The sequence below is a fragment of the Solea solea genome, chromosome 1, assembly GCF_958295425.1.
Source record: "Solea solea chromosome 1, fSolSol10.1, whole genome shotgun sequence".
In the NCBI taxonomy this organism is placed as follows: domain Eukaryota; kingdom Metazoa; phylum Chordata; class Actinopteri; order Pleuronectiformes; family Soleidae; genus Solea; species Solea solea.
Genome location: NC_081134.1, coordinates 32,437,931 through 32,459,218, shown reverse-complemented (window position 1 = coordinate 32,459,218; position 21,288 = coordinate 32,437,931). Strand labels below are relative to the sequence as shown.

General features: G+C 44.6%; 2 protein-coding genes across 3 annotated transcripts; both read right to left on the bottom strand.

The window, feature by feature from the left end:
* Positions 1-274: 274 nt before the first annotated feature.
* Positions 275-12,366, bottom strand: LOC131465475 (suppressor of tumorigenicity 14 protein homolog). 2 transcript variants are annotated; one of them, XM_058638188.1, is made up of 20 exons: positions 12,284-12,366; positions 11,303-11,730; positions 9,450-9,636; positions 9,246-9,370; positions 8,151-8,218; positions 7,853-8,046; positions 7,665-7,760; positions 6,716-6,935; positions 6,487-6,629; positions 6,290-6,387; positions 6,015-6,124; positions 5,159-5,292; positions 4,960-5,064; positions 4,726-4,836; positions 4,531-4,644; positions 3,523-3,642; positions 3,266-3,449; positions 2,914-3,185; positions 2,677-2,813; positions 275-1,659 (listed from the first exon to the last, which is right to left on the bottom strand). In XM_058638188.1, exons 2-20 carry the CDS (start codon positions 11,399-11,401, stop codon positions 1,492-1,494), a joined length of 2,685 nt encoding a protein of 894 aa, XP_058494171.1. In that variant the 5' UTR covers positions 11,402-11,730; positions 12,284-12,366; the 3' UTR covers positions 275-1,491. The 2 variants fall into 2 exon arrangements, with proteins under 2 accessions (XP_058494171.1, XP_058494179.1); XM_058638196.1 differs by lacking the exons at positions 275-1,659; positions 2,677-2,813 and having other exon boundaries at positions 3,030-3,196.
* Positions 12,293-21,059, bottom strand: tmprss7 (transmembrane serine protease 7). The gene is made up of 18 exons (XM_058638208.1): positions 20,841-21,059; positions 19,814-20,018; positions 19,084-19,214; positions 18,929-18,996; positions 17,882-18,072; positions 17,770-17,805; positions 17,471-17,699; positions 17,207-17,331; positions 16,727-16,839; positions 16,526-16,632; positions 16,157-16,293; positions 15,923-16,030; positions 15,733-15,840; positions 15,419-15,535; positions 14,083-14,266; positions 13,254-13,522; positions 12,732-12,868; positions 12,293-12,527 (listed from the first exon to the last, which is right to left on the bottom strand). The coding sequence occupies exons 1-18, from the start codon at positions 20,913-20,915 to the stop codon at positions 12,366-12,368; spliced, it is 2,502 nt and encodes an 833-aa protein (XP_058494191.1). The 5' UTR covers positions 20,916-21,059; the 3' UTR covers positions 12,293-12,365.
* Positions 21,060-21,288: the final 229 nt, after the last annotated feature.

Sequence of the window (21,288 nt, the reverse complement as noted above, 5' to 3'; positions counted from 1 at the left end):
AGTCACAACTGTGCACTTATTGTTTGTCCTTGACAGTTAATGTGTGTAAAATTACAACAAATGTAAATAAAGTGAAATATTTGACATTTGAGCTGCTGCACTGGAAACTTACATGGACACATTTAATATAAAGACATAAAACCACACTTCTAGTGACACTTGGAAGGATTAAGGCGCATCTTTCCTGCAGGATACAATGATAGAAACGGCCACTAGGTGGTGATGTGCGTCGAATGAGAAAAGGAAGCAGAAGAGCCAAGAATAAAGTGTCTGCATGAAATTATTATTATTTTTTTCCAACCCGATGATCTTGTTTATTCCTCACACAGCAGCGTCAGCTCCATCGTGGTCGTACACCGGCCGTGAACATGCTTTTATATTCAGCGTGGAGAGGAGAGGAAAGGATGCACCGTTACAGATAAATTAAAAACATCACTGCAAAATCTGCAAAATACACAATATATTACCACCTCCTACTGTGGGACTAGAGAATATATATTTGACATAAGGCTATTGCTTACAGTACAAAAACATCACACACAGTTGTGTCGTATACAGTACTTGGACGAGTGGAGTCGAGGGGAGAGAACTGGTCCCACCTTCGGTCGCCAGGTCTGATCTGGTTCTTGACTTTTTCATGGCAACAAACTCTGCTGTGAAAAGTGTCGCTGGGACAGGAAAAGACAAGGATGGGACAGCAGAGACAACAGGAAAAGCCCGGGGCGACAGCGGTGGAAGGTAAAGGCAGGTACTGACCGCACGTCCCCGTTCATCTGCTACTGTACAGGCCGGTCTTTGGTGCAGACTCAGGGAAGTGTATATACACATTTGCTCTTTGAGAAACTTTCTTAAAAGCGTAAATGTCAGATCTTTCCCCTCTGGATTCACATTCACGTCCTTAGCAAATATTGTGCTTTTAGGTTGAGGACACGGACGTCCTTTTTGGGGGCAAGTGCAGCTCAGCTGATGACTTATATCCAAAGAAAGTGGAGACACAGAATGTAGAGAGAAAATGGAAAATTAAACACCAGACTCATTCAAAGTGGTGGACTCTGGGATCACATGATGTTCACCACAGCTTTCTTCTACATGTTTTCCTGATATATTCATATACAGATGATGATGATGATGATGATGATGAGCATGTTGACCCACAGTTGTCTACATCTGTAGTGTTGTGTGTAATTGTCTAATTTAATAATCTGTTTATGCCTTGTAATGTGTTTTGTGACCAGGTTTGATGGTGAGGAGATTTTACAGAAGCAGGTTTGTGTATCAGGGATGATGATGATGATGATGTTGATGATGATGCCCTCTTCCCCGCTGACTGGCACATTGGCAGTGAACACGCTCCCAAAAACTCGTCGTCTGACCGCGTCGCCGTATAATAACGACGACAACAACCCCAACGATAAGACTCCCGGCGTCTGAAACCTTCCTCCTGCGTGTTAAGTCTGTCATGTGGGCCCCGTGTCAGTGTGGTGCTTTTCGTCACACCTGTCCTTTAGTCTGCTGATAGATCCAGTCGCTGAACTTCACCACCTGCGTGTAGACGCCGGGACGGTTTAGCCGCGCGCAGCCTTCGCCCCAGCTCACGATGCCCGCCAGGAACCAGCGTCTGCCTCGCTCCAGACACACCAGCGGACCTCCGGAGTCTCCCTGACGCCACAGAGAACACAAAAAACATCATCAACAACACTGAAAACTGAAGTTTGTAAACCCTTTTCTCTCCTGCACCAAAGTCCATAAAGAAAATGTGCATTTTTTTCGTCTGCTGCAGCCTTGTTTGTGTCACACTGAAGTCACAAAATAACATATTTGAACTTCCTGACAGTGGATTAATTCAGTTTTTCCGCGCAGGACCATGACTCAGACTGCTTCTCGGAACCAGTCAACAATGATGTGCGTCAGTGCCTCATACACGCACACTTCAATAAAAGCTCAACTTTCCCTTCAAGTGAGGTCTGATCATAGAAAGTTCAAGAGAATCACCAAGACACCAAGGCTGTGAGACTCTCTCGTTCACTTCACCACATATACCGCACATTTACGCATTATTGAGCATTTTACATGAATACTGACAGTTGAGAGAGCGGGTGCTTTGGACTGATTTATACTTGACTTATATATCATTTTGTCAATTTAGTTTCCATGTCCTGCACTAAGTCATTTTCACAATACATGGACTAACTCCATCCATCCATCCATTTTCTACCGCTTCATCCTCCACATGAGGGTCCACTCTCACAACTACGGTTAGAGTGTCCAATTTACATAATCCCCTAATCTGCATGTTTTTGGACTGTGGGAGGAAGCCAGAGAACCCGGTATTAGTTCATTCAAAGCAATTACATGTATGAAGTGAAAAAGGAAAACATTTTAAAATGCAGGTGCAACAGAAAGAGAGTGGAATGAGTGAATGAATGAATGAACCGAGCTTTAGTGTCATACGCAGCAGAAAACTGAAATGATAAGTGACCAAACACGGTGTGGGACTGATGCTGTGGATATTGAGTAACGTCAAGATAAAAATGGGTTTTTGTCATCAGTTGTGGTTTTACGGAGTGTGGGAAATGACAGAAACCGAAAGAGGCCACATTTTTAATGTGGTTATGACTAAAGGCGAATTACAAAACACTGTGACACAACCGAGCCCAACTTGATGCACACACTCACCTGGCAGGCATCCACCCCACCCTGCAGGTTCCCGGCACACAGCATCCTGGCAGTCACAGCGTCATCGTACAGCTTGTTACAGGTGTTTCTGCTGATGATCTTCACTGAGGCCTCTTGTAAGCGAGAGGCCAGTTCACCTGCGGTTAAGATGGAAACATAGTGGAGTGCTATGAAAAGTCTGACGCGATCCGTCCTGAGGTTTTTAAGAAGACATGGAGATTTATCGGACACTTTTACCGTCCTCCATGACGACTCCCCAGCCTGTGACGTAGCAGTTGGTCCCGGTGGTGAAGGTGTGGGTGGAGGCGGGGACGCACACCGGCTGCACCAAGTCGTTAAAGAAGATGGGAGCGCTGAGCTCGAGCAGAGCGATGTCGTAGTCAGAGGTGAACTGGTCATACTGAGGGTGGAGGAGGATCCGCCGGATCAGTCTGGTGGCCGCTCCATTGTTCCCGATAGTCATCACGCGCATCCCCATGTAGGCTCGCCACGAACGAGCATCCGAGTACCTGCAGACATGCTATACATGAAGAGCACACTCACGTCATTTATGACGATTAAAACGAGGCCATCGGGGCGTCGTTCTTACTTAATAGTGTCCGAGTCCTGGAAGCAGTGAGCGGCAGAAATGAGCCAGCGGTTGGCGACGAGCGTGGCTCCACAGACGTGGCCGTATCGATCCATCTGGAGGCTGACCTGCCACGGCCACGACCCCGCTGCCGCATCAGAGCCTCCCACTATCTTAGTGCGCTTCCTGGGCCTTGTGCCACATCCTGAGAGACAAACGCAGCGACGTGAGAATCCATCTTCAGTTGCAAGAAGAGGAAACTGAGCGTGAATTCTTACCACAGCGCAGTTCATCAGAGCCATCGAAACAGTCTTTAAATCCGTCGCACTCCGGGTTGACTTTACTGACACACTTTCCATTGGCACATTTGTAGGAGGACGAGGAGCAGCCTTTGAAATCTAAAGGCAAACAAGTATCGATTAGAAATCGTTTCTTAAGCAGTGTTGGGCAAGTTAAGGTGAAATAAGTTACTTAATACATATTCATCCTTTAAAAAGTAATAATACTACCTTACCAACAATCAAAAAGTGATGTGCAACATGATTCTTTTGGAAATTAATCCACTTTTGAAGTAAAACACTTCAGTAAACTTCTCAAAGCAACTTCTGTTGTGACAGAAGAAGACAGCAGCAATGATGACACAAAGATGACCATTTAGCATCCAAAAATATACACGCTCTTAATTTCCTTGACTTATCAACAAGAAAAGCAGCCATTAACATTGAGTAAACCAAAGCTCAGACGTCCAAATTAAAGACGATCACTTATTTAACCCTATTTAACATATCATTTAAGAAGGGGTCAGAGGTCACTGTGTGCTCAGTTAAGGTCCGGCTCCCTGAGGAGCAGCTTTCATGTGTGTTATGTGATTTGAATGTTGTTGGACATGAATTTCATTTTCTTCTTCACCACCCTGTGAGCACTGAGCTGAGGGAAAAGTCCAGGGAAAGAAGACCCCTGATTTATTTATTGACTTATACGACTGTGATAAGTTACGTTGGATATTTAAGAATGAGATCTTTGCCATGGCCAGATTTGAAGACAATGTGTGGTTATTAGTCTAATAATAATATTGTTAGTCTAATAATCTCAGAGTGAGATGATGTGAGAATACAGCAGAAAGAAACTCCGGACAATCCACAACTGGAGAGAGGAGTGTCCACGCACTTCGTCTGGATCCTCCTAAGATTCTCCTGCTCATCTCTCGTTGTGTTTGTCATAATTGTGTGAAAAACATGTGAAAACAGACAGTGAAAGCAGTGACGGCCGATGCCGCGGCTACTCACACGCTCTGGTGCAGTTGAGCTCGTCACTGCGGTCCTTGCAGTCGCTCACCCCGTCACACACCGAGGACTTTGGCAAACACACCTTGTTGGGACACAGGTGGTAACATTTTCCCCCTGATGGGAGGAAAAAACAGTGAGCCCGGTTAACGACGGAAAAAAACAAACAATGTATGTGTTAAGTTAGCGTGAACTCACCACAGGCGCCCTCCTCACTGCTGCCTGCACAGGAGCTTTGACCGACACACTGGCTGCTGTGAGGTTTACACTGGCCGTTGGCACACAACACGTCCCCGGGCCTGCAGGACGCTGAACAAAAACACACAAATCTGTGAGTCTGCGGCCTCGAAATAAATATAAAAATGTATATTCATATGTACAGAGAAAGCTGATTTCATGTTAAAAAGAGAAAAAAAAGGTAGCTACACTAACAGCATTTGGCCTCGTCCCGTCCGTCTGAGCAGTCTTTCACTCCGTCGCACACCTTCCTCAGAGGGACGCAGCGTCCATCTCCACAGCGGAACTGACGAGGACAAGCTGGAGGACAGGCGACAGGGAAACTCAACCAGCTGTGTTTGGAATAGAAGTTGCCAGTTAATTAAGAGACGACAGTGTCGACAGTTTCACTCACTGCTCTCCGGGGAGAAGGCGCGGTAGAGCAGGTAGAAGCCTTTGTGGGTGAGGGACTCATCGGAGTGAAAGTGAAGAGACAGAGGAGAGGAGAAGACTCGCTTTTTGCTGCTGTCCGACACCGGGTTGCACAGTCTGGAGATGTGTGGCAGCACAAAAGTAAGGAGCGTTAACTTCTGAGACGTCACCGAAAATAAAAGTGGATGACATTCACAGATGTTACTTTCAAAAACAGGATACACTGGATACTATTTCAAAGAGAAGATCAGATTAGGCCGCACTGATTTATCCTGATTTTGTGACTCCACAGATAATAGAGACCACTTTCCCGTCATCTCCTATGTGTGAACTCTAGTGCGTGACTTTTAAATATGAACAAATGTCTGTTACATTTAAACCATTGATTACACAATGCTGATAAAGCTCCACACAACTCTGTGTCTCTCAGTGTAGCAGTGTTTAGATCTTGTGTCGCCCGGAGACATTCCTGTCCTGGACACAGGACACAAATGTTGTTTTATGACAATTAAGTTAAGACAATCTATTGCTCAAAAAAAAGTGTTTAGCAGTTTGACAGGATAAGCGCTTCTTGCCCCGGCCCGCCTGCCTGCCCGCCCCTGCTCTGCCAGTGTATACACACAAACGCGCCCTCTACCAGGTCTGATAGTATTGCATGACTGACCGCGTATTAAGATACACGGCATTCAAATAACGTTAAATTGTTTCTGTTCACAAAGACCAAACAATAACATCAACAGGAACAAAAATCCCTATGAATGAATGTGGATGATTTTCTAATCCTAGTCTTTTCACTCGTGTGCATCTTTGCCGCGACACAGTTCAGTTCCATGACTCACTTGACCCCTCCAATGTCCAGCCAGTCCTTCTCACAGCCGTCCGACGACGAGGAATCCTGAATGTCCATCGCCACGATTGTCATAGAGATCAGGTATCCCGGCAACGGCGCCTGATAGGGAAGTCAGAAGGTGACTAGTGAATGTTGGAATGTGGACGGTCAAATAATAGAAAGATGATTCAGTCTTTCACTCTTTTCTTTCTTGTTCTTCTTTCACCGTTCCCGACACACACACACCCACAAACATACATATGAATAAGCGCTCATGTGACTCACCCGCAGTGTCCACACACAGTCTACATTAGGAGGGTAGTAAGCCGGATAGTAGGGTGAGGAAATGGAGCCGTTCCAAGAGGAAACGGATCCTCCACAACCTGCAGCGGGAGACGGTCACACAGACAACCGTCTCACAACAAAAAGGAAATGACATCCCAAGTCTCAGTAAAAAAACACACAGTTTATTCCACTCTTACCAACTTTTGGGATGGCCTGGAAATAGGCTTTGAATATTGCTCCATCCCTCTGTCTGCTGAAGGAGAAGGTGACTAGCATGACGTTCCCAGAAGACGTGAGCCTCATGACGGGAGACGAACCCGAGATGGGCACCCCGCACCACCTGGGAGACACAAAAAAAAGAAATCTGCTTTTGCACTGAATCAGTTGTTATTTGTTGTAGATGTTTTGGACATGAAATGTCTTCACCTGGCTATGATCTTGTTCTGCAGAGGAAGCAGGAAGTCGTACGCTGAGAGCTTGTGGGCGGTGCAGCTTCCTGGTGTGGCGCCATGCAGGGTGAGGATAACCAGTCGGACCACATGACCCGATGGCACGCGCAGACGCCACTGGTAGTACGGCTTCTTGGGACTCACGAGGCTCAGGGTGCGGTTGTTGCCGTATTTGGCGTAGAGGTCAAAGGACATCGCTGCGGAGGAAGAGATGGAAACGTTTAGTGACGCCGTCTGTGTTAATGACAGGAGGTGTGACATCATGAGGCTACGACAAAACACCACAACAGCTGCAATGCAACATAGTTTAGATCAGAGGTGTCAAACTGTCGGCTCATTTAATTAACATTAAATGACATATATAAGCTTGTTTGGTGTTTAAATTACAGTTGTAGATTTTTTTTTGCATCATAAATATGTTATTATTGACATGGAACAATTTACAGTATACATACATCATTCCATGTCAAAGCAAGTACTTTTACTTTAAAATTCTGTGAAACATCACCTGGAATATTTCTTTATTGCGATATAATGATGGAATATGGTGTTAGAGTTTTAAGGTCATCTCGCCCCCACCCGAGGAAACTGGACCATACTGAACAGTCCCAAGTGTTCCTCTATAGACCGGCCCCCTCATGACCAGACTAGATGCTCATTGGCCTCCAGGTCATTTGAGTTCGACTCCCGTGGTTTAGATGAAGCTCATATACATTACACTCATGATATTCAGTGACATCAGGATGTGTCAGCTCTCTCTTCCCATTTATCCCTGCTCTTCCTTCCATTAGTCACACATTAAGTCAACTACACTCTCTCATGTAGGCGTGTTAGTTTTAACAGAATAGACCAGACAACCTTACAATATACAGTATATTATGGAGAATTCGCTCCGTGACATCAAAACAGAGATGTTGTTCTCTCACCTTGAAAACCAAGCTGCCACTTCCCACTCTGAAAGCTGTTTGGATTCTTAATCTTGTCTGATTTTTCGTCAGATTCAAAGTCATCGGGGTCCAAACCTGCACAAACACACACACATTCTATCATTTATTGTTTCGTGTAAAAGCTTCACACTGGACAAACTACTACTAACAACAGTGAGAGCCTGTACCCAGTAGGTGGAGCATGTCTTCATCTTGCTCCATGTAGTAGCGCTGCTCATTGAGGCTGTCCCGCTGCACCTTGTTGCTGCCCGGGAGCCTGCGCTGCAGCTTCTCTGGGCTGGACCCCTGGATCGCCATGGCAACATTGTCAGGGGCCGAGAACTGACTCCAGTAGAAGACAGTGAGCCCCTCTGCTGCTTCACTGTCACACAAAGGGTTCACATTGTTGCTATTTCCCTAAAGTTGTCGACATGTATGTTACATATACATTCATAAATACTTTTTAGGGTCTTTTTTTTTTGATACCTGAAGGCGGTAATTCCCGAGCGTAGGTAGTAAGAACTCCACGGAGAGGGCTCGTACAGATCAGAGAACTGTTGTTGAAAAAAATTAAAAGAAGAAAGAACATAAACCACACGCTGTACATGCTACAGGTGACATCATGACATCACAGCAGTGCAAATGAGGTCACCGCTCGCCCGCAATCAACACATGAACCTGTCGGATCATTCAACAAAAGCATGGACTCGGCATGTGTGTGTGTATGTTGACTTTGAGCAGCACAGAGCTCCATTGTGTGTGTACCTGCTGTGCACAGGTACAAACCCTGGCTGTTAGAAGGCTCCCGGCCTCAACTTCACCTGTTCTTTAATGAGCAGATTCCTGCACAGATACTACGAGTCACCCTCACGGCGGATTACAGGGATTGTTTTGGATAGTAGGACTGCAGATTTTTGGGAATTTCCACTTATCTAATCGCAAAATATCGCAGATGCTGAGCAGGAATGTGCGGCCGTTACACTTCTCGCATCTCTGTCCTGCCACCAACCCATCAGTCGTCCCGGCCTGCCCTACTGCCCTGTCTCTCCCTCTCAACCTCAGTGTCAAACTGAGGTCCCACTGCTCTCTGCTGCACACACACACACACACACACACACAGCGTCGCACACAGAGTGGCTGATTGTGTGAAAGCCACACAGACAATGTTTTTATTGAAGGCCTGCTCTTCCTCTCACTCTCGCTGCCTGGACATAGCTGCGCTCACAAATGCCGGGCTTGTCCTCGGCCCTGAAAGGGCCCTGTCCCTGGGGTTCTTGGGAACTTGCACAAACACTGTGCACGGCTCCTGTTTCAGCTTTACATTTAACACCGACAGAGGGAAGAACAGAGGACAGGAAAGTGGTGTGCGGGGGGAAAAAAGAAAGAAAGAAAGAAAGGAAGGAAAATAGAGGAGGACAATGCAGATGAGGAAATAAAGGAAATGAATAAAAAATGCAAAGGCTGACTGATGGAGAAGGACGGAGAAAGAGGGCAGTGCTGCTGCGGGGAGTGGGAAGGTCAGCAAGGACTCTTAAGTGTCATCCAGAGAAGAGGCACAGACACGTCCTGAGCTCCACTTACATAATGGTTCAAAGCCTGAGCCTGCAGGCGGAACTGAGGGGAGGTGGAGTCAGTCAGTTCTGAGGAGAAGCTCAGGTTTGGGAACTCCACACTGCCACCAATGAAGAACACGGAGGGAGGCGGAGCTGAGGAGAAAGAGGAAGATTTAAACAGATGCACTGGACGTCACAGTGAACACACGTTTGAAGACAGAGATGTACTCACACGATAAGTAGTGAAGGGTCAGTGCAATGGCAGCGGTGAAGGGAAAGAAAGGCAGCAGACCCAACATCCACCTTCTCCAGGGGCCACAGGCTGGAGCTCGACCCCCCTCCGCCCTCTGCTCTGCCCACTCCTCAGGCTTCGTGGGGGGGCTCAGTGACTGGGTGGGCTCCTTCAACTCCCCCTCTCCCTTCCAGAGACGAGAACATGACTCAGATATCATACCAGCTTGTTTTATGTCCGCGTTCAAGTCGCGCTATTAATTGTTTGGTATATTTTATTTCTGTGCGAACACAAAAGAGCAATAAAGAAAAATGCAGCAGCCTGTGCGCCAAAATCAATGCGTCATTGATTTTAAGTCGGAGCAGACGCTGATTTACTGGGAGCAACGCTGAACATCATTGAGCTGAAAGGATCTCCTAAAACATTAAAGAGGTTGGCAGGGTTCCCCGGGGGAGAAGACAAAGCGTGGCTGAGGGGGGGGGCGCTTTCCCACGGCCTGGCTCTGTCGTGTCACCACTCAATCGAGTGGCATCGACATTCATGAGAAGCCGGCCCCAAACTCCCAGAGACTGATTTCACTGTCAAAATAAAGCAACGGGGACTCGTTTTGATTGTACTCATCTCAAAAAATTGTGGTGGGGGGGGGGGTTTAAGAGGTGTATACTGTTCTCAGGCAGAGTCAGTGTTTTACATACAGTAATAATAATAATAATAATACATTTAATTTAAAAGCGCCTTTCAGGTCACTCAAGAACACTTTACAAGCAAGATGAATTAAAATTAAAATCACACAATTACGTAAAAACCAAAAAAGGAGCACATAAAATCAACACAATAACTTTGGGGAAGTGGCAGTAAAATGAGGGGGGGTTAGAGGGAGTAGGCGGTCCGGAACAGGTGAGTTTTCAGTCTTGATTTGAAGAGGTGGAGAGAGTCAGTAGACAGCGTTCAGATTGTCTGACTGCAGAGGGAGACAGGACAACTGGAACATTAACCGTTTTGATGTGAACAGGAACATCAGGAAGGAAGTATAGGAGTATAGATTATTTAAGCACTGTATTTATATCTGAATATTCCTCACAGTGGTTTTGTGTTGAATTTGGCATGGGCAACATAAGGCCCTGGGGCCACATGCTGCCCAAAAAACAGCTTTATCCGGCCCCTGGATGTCCTCACAGGTGACCTCAAGTCGTGATATAGTGAGACATATGAAGACAATTTAAAATGCAAATGTTACACATGTTGGGTTTAATAATTATTATTGATTTAAACACTTGTAATTGTGGACCTTTGCTTGCTTCATTGGCCCTCTGGAAAAAATGTTGCCCATCCCTGCTCTAAACACTAGTTGGCAGCGGTTTTTCTTCCACTCATCCCACTAAGATAAAGGAAACAGTACACTGTTTATGCATATAAATGTTCTTACTGTCAGAATTTGTCTGTGCTTATACCAATTCCAATTCATGGCAATATATCAAACACGTTCAGTGCTCACAGATAACGCACACAGCTTCTATGTGATTAGAGAAGGCCTGACAGCAACATAAACTTCTCTAACATATAACGTGCAGATATGATTTTATATATATATATATAAAGTGTATTAAAATCATGGGGGGGCAAATTACAATCTTGCCTTGGGCAACAAAATGCATAGGGTCGGCCCTGTTAATGTGCACAGGCACATCATACTGCTACACAACAACGTGTACTATCCCTTTAAGCATGCATCTGTTGTTGCAAAATACAACACATTTAATAATAAATGTGCATCACTTGAGGAAGTACTTCCTGCAGAAAAAGCACACAGAGTCTCATTTGCGCACAGTGAGAAAAGAGCGCAGTCTTCTTACCTGTGCAGCAGCAGCAGCGGCAGCAGTGGTGCAGGATGAGTGTCCATGTCCAGAGACGCAGTACACTTCGCAAGTTTTACTTTTGGGGAGAGTCCTCATAGCACTGTTGGCTCCGAAGAGGTGATATGCAACAGTAGCTAAGGCATAGAAACGATGGATTGAGAGAGAAAGAGAGAGGGAGAGGAAACCCCCGCTGTCGCTTCCTTTGAAATAAAAAAAAAAAGCGCAGAAATCTGACCCTGAGCGGCTCGGATGCTGCTGCCATTCACCGCCTCCAGTTTACCTGAACTGGGCGGCAGGTGTAACACGGAGCCCCAGAATGCAGTGCGGGGACAATGGGACCACTATGAAAAGGGTACAATCGCCACAACCATCCGTGCCACAGATAATGTGGGCAAACTCCCTCACTGTGTATGAAGGAGCTGGATCTGGAAGGACAAAAGACTGTTTGAGGGAAACGTGTGTGAGGTTTGGAGTTTGGCTGCTGAGACACTGATGATCCACACACACACACACACACACAGAAGCTGCACTTACTCAACAGTGTTCAACCAGAGGCGTTTCAAGGGATAGTTAGGGGCCCCATAAAAATGGACCTCAAACTAACCCCCAAAAAACTTTAGTACTAAACTAGCAGTGGTTTAAAAGTAACGTTAGGGGAACCAAAAGAGAACTTTCTCTGAAGGTTGTATGAAGGTTGTGGCAAAGTAATGTTCTGGGAACCAAATGTGCAACCGAAAACTAACTTTAGGGGAGTGTTATGTACACTTTCCATATCAACCACAGGAGAAGCAAGGCGGAAACCTTCAGGGAACCAAACATTGTTAGCTGGGGTGATATCCAACACAGAAATAAAACTTTTCCATTTCCATTCATTCTGCAGGACTTAAAGAGGTAATGTAATAAAGATGATTAAAATAGTGATTATTTATAAGGGTAATAAGGTGTCTCACCAAAAGGAGATATAAGAGAAATACATACATGGTACAATGTGTCTGAAAATGTTTTTATTATTTGCTCCGAGCAGCAGACGGTTCACACGCCTGCTGCCACTCTCGTCATGTCAGCTGATATGGTTGTAGATCCAAGAGGTGAACTTGTTGACCCTGGTGTAGACGCCAGGCAGGTTTGGTCGGCCACAACCGGCGCCCCAGCTGACGATACCGATCAGGAACCAGCGACCCCTGTCTGATGACTGACAGGACAGAGGACCCCCAGAATCCCCCTGAAATAAAAACAAAACACAAGCTTAAATCACTGCTCACAACAGGCTTTGTTATGAGGGTTTTCATCCTCATGTGTGAAGCCTTGTCATATGATTTAAGGGGGTTCTCACAAAAATCAGCCACTCTTATGGACCCTCTTCCAGCTTAGCCAACCCTGTTACAATGCTCCTGAACACAGGTGACAGAGTCAGATGGAAACTCACCCTGCAGGCGTCCCTCTCTCCCGAGGGAACCCCGGCACACAGCATGCGCGGCGAGACCGGCCCGTATCTCTTCTTACAATCACTCTGACTCAGCATGGAAACCTCCGCTTTCTGCAGGACTGAGGGCAAAACCTTGTCTGCAGGGAGACAAGACATGGACATAAAGAGGACAGGAGAGGTTATTTCTGTGAACCTGCAACACGTTAACAGAAAATATGAAGTGTCTTAACTCTGCTTAAAGTGATAATTCTGTTTTTTTTTTTTTTTTGAAAGTGTGGTTGCATTTATGAGATACTGACACATCGTTGGCGCTGAATCTGTGGTGTGATCCCCCAGGTGAGAAAAGGTGCTTTTTCTCACCTTTATACAGTTTGTAAAGAGCATACTCTTTCACACCAAATCGTCTGTGGCTGATTCTGTGTGCTGGGTGTGCGTACAGTGAAATCAGTGCAGACTGTGTGTCAGCATCGTACAAAACTACACAAAAAAACCTGAGCTATATCACGTCAAGTTGCCGCTCACCCTCCTCGGAGCGATATCCCCAGCCAGTAACCCAGCAGCGGTGGCTGTCAGTGACGGTGTGTGAAGTAGGCGGCAGACACACGGGTTGGACCAGTGGGCCGAGGGAAGGAGGCCAGGGCTTCTTCAGCTGCAGCAGAGCAATGTCGTAGTCAAACGTGTACGCGTTGTAGTACTCGTGCACCACAATCCGCTGGATCTCGGCCACGTGTTTGGCACTGCCCTGCGTCAGCATGCCCAAGTGAGCGGTCCAGTAACGAGGGTCAGACAGCCTGCAGAGCAAGAGGTCAGGTAACACAGGCAATGAATACTATACCAGATACTGGACATAAAACTTGAAAGCTCATTTAATACCATAAACCATAAATTAACTGACAGATGGGTTGTAAAATCATGATTTCTGATGATTATTACCCCTTTAACACCGAACGAAGACACTTTGCATGACCGTAAATAAAAATTTCCAACAGTTTCTGAAAGTTGAGAAGTTGCATGTCAAAGCCAACATGTGGTTATTACGGTAATTTCACTTGTGCACTTGTGCACCTAAAGTCCAGACTTTAGGTGTTGAAGGGTTCAAAACACATTAGGCATTAACGTTAATGACGACAAACAGTAACCATATTATTCCTATAAATTCATTTTTTATTTATCATAAACTGCACAGAATTTGACATGAGATGAATTTGATATGAAGCTCGTACACAAACTGGTTCCTAACCTGTGGTAATCTCTCATTTCCTACGCTGAAGATCCACGTTTACACAGAGACATTAACCTTTGACAAGAGTTTCATCACAATTTGGGAACGGGTGTATTATCAGTCCCTGACCTTTCCTTGCTGAAGCAGTGTGCGGCTGAGATGAGCCAATCAGAGGACAGGACCGAGGCGCCACAGTACATGTTACCAGAGAAATGGAGGCTGGCCTGCCACGGCCACTCCCCTTCCACAGAGTTAACCCCGCCCACGATGCGCTCTGGGCCGTCTTTCTTCACCGGAGGGGGGAGACCACAAGCTTAAGAGCAAAACAGTGACAGATTTTGTTACTATTATTATTATTATAATATATAATGTCATCTTTCTACACATATATACAAGCTATTATAATTTTATTATACACCAATCAGGGATTTATATGCCCATAGTCTGCATGTTTGCACAGTATGAGATGCTGAATCACTGCCATGACTGACGGGTCTTAATACCACCTTATTAAAAAAGTAGAGCTTTGATGTGTGTGTGTTCATGTGTGTGTGTGTGTGCACACGCACTGGTCAGTGTGTGTGTGTGTGTGTGTTTGCCCCAGTATCAGCAAGTGATCAAAGACGGGCCTGTTCTCGTCACCTTGGATCTTCATGGTAATAAAATAACAGTGGGGGTCACCTCGCTGCTGCAGGTCACTGCCCAGTGAATTATTATGAAATAACAGCGACTTTCTCATGGCTCCACATCAGAGGACTGGAGGAGAAGTGGCAGTCCATTGGTTCCAGAAGCATCAGTGATTGCATTACAAAGGTGTGGTGTAGCTTAAATGTAGTGACTGTTGCACTGGATTACTTAAGACATGTTTCTTTCAGAAGTCGTAGACCAGTTGATGATAAAAGGGTGAAGTTATTTTGTAACTGTGTTTTCTATTATTATTTAAAATGTTTCTGGCTGGAACTGGATCTTCATATAAGCAAGAAATGTAAAGCAATGAGCCTGAAAATGTTCAAAATGCTATCAAAGAGTTAGAGGTCTTGAACATCAATAAATCCTAGGTTTTGTCATTTAAAAGGTACAATTTGGCGTTATGGATAAATGTTTGCATGTTGACCTTTCAGTGTCATGTACTGTATGTCAGGGCATCTTTGCACCTCCTCTCAGCTCCATTTACAGCCACACAACTAAATCTATAGCATCATTGACCAATCAGAGCTCATTGCTATTGGCTGTTCCTATTCTGCGTACGAGCCACTTCCAGTTGCAACAAATCACTGCACAGCAAAGAAAACCTAAAAAAGGAAACTCTCTAAAAAGAGAATCAGACATTAAATATAATAAAACATTGTCTATGGAGAGTTTACAAGGACAGGAGAGAGGACGTATGGAACTGGTTTTGTAAATGGGCGTGACTTCTAAATGTAGACGATTGTTCAAAATGTAAAAAAAAGTGAAGAATCCTCACCACAGTCCACCTCATCACTGCGGTCCTCACAGTCGTGAACACCGTCACATTTAGCGTTCTTCTTCAGGATGCAGGAGCCACTGCGGCATTGGTACCTGATTGCAGAGCAGGTCGTTTCTGACAAAAACAGAAGGGATAGTTATTTGAGGTAATGTCTATGCTGAGTGCGGCCTGACCTATTAGAATGTGCACCTGCTTATGTTAATATTTCTGTGTGTTTTCCTTGTGACCCCACTAGTAGCCATGTTGTCTCCAGCTGCACATAGCACTGTCAGCATCACATTTAAGAGTCAAAACTTTAACAGAATCCATACCCTGAGTGCAGTTGATCTCATCTCTTCCATCAGTGCAGTCCGTCTCTCCATTGCACACAAACAGAGGGTGCGGAGGACGGTTGCCACCACACTTCATTGTGGGCCTCGCTGTGAAAATAAGAAACAAGACTGATATAAGTGGATTTTCTCAGGTCAACTGTCACCACCCCCAACACGCGGGACAACGTACAGCAGAAGTCCTCGTCGCTCTCGTCCTGGCAGTCGTCCAGGCCGTCGCAGCGCCGGTTCTTTTCCACACACAGTCCAGTGGAGCACAGGAAGTGGTTCTCAGCACAGGCTGGAAGAAAACAGTGACTCTACAGTAACTCTTAAGTACTTCACAATTGTTAGGCCCCGAGAGGCACAATGAAACACCTGCAGTCATTTCCTCTCGTGAGTCATGTTCTGTTCTTGCATTGCTTACGTTGGCTGATGTTGTAGCTGCTGCACGACGCCTGAAACGGCAGAGCGGCGTTACGTGAGCTGCAGCGAAACTCCACTTCTGGGCTCCGGTCATAGATGCGGAACACTGTGCTGTGGCCCACGTAGCTGCCACAGAAGCTGTGGGAAGAGAACAAGAACCGGCGAACCATAACAGGATGTTGTTTTAGGACAAATGAGTAAATGCACGATGAATATTACGTGAAAATATCCTCAACACTAACTCATATAACCAAATGATTTGTTGTAGCTGTCAGAGACATTGCCCTTCATTGCTGGCTGTGTAAAAGTGGACACACAGACAATGAAAGACTTGATTTTGAGCTTAATGTACAGAGTTGTATGCACATACATGACTTCATTGATCTTCCACCAGCCGTGGTCACAGGCCTTCATGCCTTTTGGATTCAGTACATAGTTTTGAAAGTGCAGAGCAACTCCCAGAGCACTATTTGAAGTCTAGAATAAAATACAAAGAGGGAAAAAAAAACAAAGATGTTTATGTACAGTTTTACAAGTTTTAAATATCTTTGTATGCATGTGTGAGATCTACCTCAAACCTCCAGGTGCAGGAACACTGAGGGGGCAGCAGGCTCGGGTAGAAGGGGCTGTAGATCTGAGCGCTGATGCCAGACCCTGACTGCGTCTCAATTTGAGACATACAGACTGAAAGAAAGACAGACTCAATGAGTATTATAATATAAGGACTGGAAAACTCATCCTGTACCTTCTCAGATGTGGATATTTAGTGGATATTTAAAACACCTCACAGTACAACTAAATAAAAACAAAATCCCAGATTCCTTATAACTCATTTCTCCAGCATAAAGGAAACCAGAACAATGCTCCACTGAATCCAAGTCTTCAGCAGGGCATTTAAAAACAAACATCTTGTAAATAATAAATGAGTTTAAACTCAAACGCTGACATAAATTGCTTTCTAATCCAACAATGTGTTGTCAAATGATTCCAGAGTTAATACACGAGGTTGGGAACAACCAGAGTATGAACTAATCATAGAAAGGTGTCATACTTTCTGCAGCGATGGCCTCAAAGTTTCCTTTGAACGTTTTGTTGCCTTTAGTCATCCTGAAGGAGAGCAACATGACATTGGAGGTAGAGACGAGGGAGATGGAGCCGGACACTGGCTCACACAACCTGTAGCACAGATTACACACCTCACTTCACGTTTAAATTCGTGTATAAGGAAATTAACAGCCTGGTGTGTTTCATGCAGCTTATCTTCTAAACACACAGTGAGACAATTGGTGGTTTAGAAAGGGAGCCGGACACTCACCTGTGGAGAATGCGCCCCCTCATGGGCAGCAGAGCGTCGTACACGGTCAAAGCATCATTCACACAGTCACTGGGCTCAATGAGGAACAAGTTGATGGTCAGACGGATAAGAGAGCAGGGGATGGCCGTGAGCTTCACATGGCAACTCACCCCACCCCACGATGAAAAGATGTTTAAAGGGACCTTCACCCCGGGAAGGCTGGCATACATCTTATCTACACACTGTGAGCCTGGGAGGAATGAGGGGAGTCATGGAGAAACAATACATTTATTTGTCAAAAACGAAATGTCTTCACCTACCTGCTGTGTTTGATGTGTAATCTGAGCGCTGGACAGCTGCAGCCAGGAGGACACAACAGTCAGTCTCTGCGGCCATTTAGAAAAACCAACCATAACACAACATAATACACACCATTGATGAGGATGGAGTCGATGTCGACCGGGAGACCCAGGAGGTATCCGACAGACGTCCGGTTCCTGAGGCTCGTGTGGACGGAGTCTCTGAAGATCACGCCAACGCACTCCTCACACACGGCCGGGCTCTTTAGACGAGGGACGACGAACAACATCCAGAAATGCACCAAAATACCGCTGTCACTGTTGCTGGATAGAGGAGAATAACACAGGTTTACATGATTAAAACCTATCACTGTACATTACACATACCTTTCAAAATGCTGTTGGTTATGTGTTAAACATAAACTGCTAATATTTGCAGTAATCTGCGGCTGGACAATAAGACAAGAAGAATAATAATAATGTGTTGCTCAATGAGGTAAGAAGGGCTAGTTCCTTCCAGGTTCTTCAACTTGCATGGTGGCACATGTTCTCCACATGTATTTATTTATTTATTTATTCATTTGTTTGCATATTTATTCTGTAACTTTCATTTTATTTCCCTTGATTCACTCACACCCCAATATTGTTTCACATGGTATAACTCAGGACAGTGAAATAATAGCATACTAACTTATAAACAAGAACTCTTACATTTAATTTATTTTAATTTAATTTTTACAAAACACATTATGAACAATCTGAACTTTCTTGAATAAAATAAGTGCAATTTCAACAATATTATGCCTAAATGTACCATTTACACATGTGCATTAAGGTATCTGGAGCTGAAAAATGTAGTATTTCACATTATAATTAGATTCTAATCATGTTAAATTTTTACGAATTCCTGCAGCCGGCCAGATTGGAACCTCTGGTAGGTCGAGTCTGGCCCGCGGGCCATACATCCGACATCTGACATTATTCCAGTTCACAAATAAAAAATATTTTTTTCTATTACTATATGATTATATCCATGGGTTTTCAAAAAACAACAACTTTTATCTGTATCAACTGTATCAGTTGGAAAAAAAAAATAGGATATGTTGCTTATTCTAGGTGGAAATGCTTAGGACTGGAGCAAAAACATGATTCATGTTGTTGACTAACAATCCTACTGTACCTGAGGTCTGAAATGACAGTCTGCTTGTACAGTCGGGCCACTGAGGACATCTTGTACACGTTGCTCACCTATGAGACACCGACATTTAACAACAAGAGTCTCCCTCAGCTTAACACTTGCAACATCACAAGTAACAAGAACACAGTGATACGTACCACGTGCTGTATTTTATTTGCCATATATACAAACTCGTGGGACTCTGCCTGGCGGTACTCGGGCATAAACTCCACGTTGGCAAGACGAAACATCCCGGCAAAGTAAGCTCCACTGTTGCTTTCCCTGCGGACTGAAGACAAACTGTGCATCATGTGGATGTGGAGCAGTTTCAAGAATCATGACACAAAACATACTAGATCATATAAAAACTTTTTATTTTTTTATTTTTAAAGACCAGTGTGTAACAATTGGTGTGGACTACTGGCAGATATTGAATTCCCAAACGTTTATACTATACTTGTTTAAAAATGAGAATAAAATAGAATAAGCCTTTGCTTTATGGAGACTGACATCTTGTGCCAGCAGCTCCAACAGCCAGAATCTGCTATTCTAGACAGAAGTTTACTACACAAAGGACATGCGAAGAATACCGTCGGTCCCTGATGCACTTGGTACAGTAAGTGCAGGAAGCAGCATCATCCTCTGTTACAATCTGCTGTCTCACCATGAGATGTCACTAATTCTCACACTGTACTTTGAAACACCTGTGGATTTGAAAGTGTTTAAAATTCATTTTTAGTGAGCTGCAAATTACAACAACAATGATAATTGATCATTCTTACACTCTGGACCCTTTAAAAACGACTTTAATACAAAGCTTTTTCCAAGACTAGACATAAAAATATCATTCATTATATAATTACTTTTTATATTAACGCCTCCACTTACATATGAAGACCCATAGCAGTGACCATACGATCACCACCACCACAAACACCACCGCTGCAATGATGAGAGCAAGGTGTGGGACGTTTAACAGGTGGGCCAAAAGCCTCTTGAGTCCCTTGGGCTTCCGTCGAGTCTTTCTGTATTTCCTGTAAAGCTTCTGCAGAGTGTGGTCCACTGTGGCCACCTCCACGGACACATCAGCAATCTGCAGCCAGGATGGAGGAGGGAAGAGACATATTCATACTCTAATGCAAAGTGCTGTTATGGTGGGAGTCAATCTCACTTGACCTTTCCAAGCAGTCGCTTCGATGTGTAACAAGGACGTGGTTAATGATGCCGAAATAATATGAGAACAAACTAGAGTTTCTTGATATTCTAGATGCCTCTCCAAGTGTACGAGAGCACTCGGATTTCAAATTTTCCTGCCGATACCATCGCTCGCTCTTATCCAGGTCAGCTAGTTTACATTAGAATAGACTAAGTGACGGCTAAACGATCCAAAAAAACATCAGACTCTGGTGAGCAAGTGTCTGAAGGGTTGTTAGAGCATGTATGATAAACCCTGGTGTTTACAGTGAGACGGTTAGTCGTTGGTGTACTAACAGTTATAAGAGCCTGTGTCTGCTCATGATGACGCCCCCTTCACGGTTTGCTTTATCTTATAAAATTATAAAAGGAAAATGGCTTAAAGATGCACTTAAGTCCATCAGAAGTTCACATTTGGCACTCATTGAATTACCCAATGCACATATATTATTCATACAGTGTCATCCCATACTGTGCAAGCTGCTCTTAATCTATCACAAGTTAAACGGGTATAGATTCCCCCAGTGAGGGGAAAATATTTTTAAAAATTATAAATATTATGGTATAAGAAGTAAAATAACACATTTGTCTGAAGAGACTTGATGTATAGAATTACTTTATCTATAATCCAGTATTTAAAATTTGATCTGGACAAATTAAATTCAAGATTACTCTTTTATTTACTCATCTTTTTTAAAACAAGAGAATATTTGTTACTCACACTGGCAGCATCCTGTTGAGCTGCACCATCATCGCCTGCGCTCGCCTGCTGGGTCTCCTCGCACTCTGTGCCCATGACAGTGGCATCCTATCAAGCCTCGATCATCTCGTTCCTGATGTCCGAGTCTTAAGGTCCATTCCTGTTTCCTTTCACAAGAAAAACTGAAAAAAAGGCAGCAGCAGCAGTAGACACAATAAAACGTTGTGTTGTAGAGCCACACAGTGCACTGTGTGGATGCACAGCTGACAGGTGTGTGAAACCAGATCCTTCAGCTCAGACGAGCAACGGAGAAACAGAGCGCCCGCTGACAGCATCGCACCTCCTCCAGGTCTGTGGCTTAGGTTTCATTCATTACCTTCTGACAAATTCACATAAACTAATGTTCAGCAGGATAAACACAAAGGACAAACACTTGCTAAGTAGCAAGTCGCATGAGCAAATAATTACT

What these genes read in the sequence shown, in the direction of transcription:
- LOC131465475 (XM_058638188.1), bottom strand. Translation starts at nt 11,401, where the DNA reads ATGAGGACTCTCCCCAAAAGTAAAACTTGCGAAGTGTACTGCGTCTCT. An exon ending in CGCCTTCTCCCCGGAGAGCA is followed by an intron (nt 5,065 to 5,158) that starts GTGAGTGAAACT and finishes CCTGTCCTCCAG; the next exon opens with CTTGTCCTCGTCAGTTCCGC. An exon ending in CAGTGAGGAGGGCGCCTGTG is followed by an intron (nt 4,645 to 4,725) that starts GTGAGTTCACGC and finishes TCCTCCCATCAG; the next exon opens with GGGGAAAATGTTACCACCTG.
- tmprss7 (XM_058638208.1), bottom strand. Translation starts at nt 20,915, where the DNA reads ATGGGCACAGAGTGCGAGGAGACCCAGCAGGCGAGCGCAGGCGATGAT. An exon ending in TGAGGCCATCGCTGCAGAAA is followed by an intron (nt 16,840 to 17,206) that starts GTATGACACCTT and finishes TCTTTCTTTCAG; the next exon opens with TCTGTATGTCTCAAATTGAG. An exon ending in CACTGCTTCAGCAAGGAAAG is followed by an intron (nt 13,523 to 14,082) that starts GTCAGGGACTGA and finishes CTTGCTCTGCAG; the next exon opens with GCTGTCTGACCCTCGTTACT.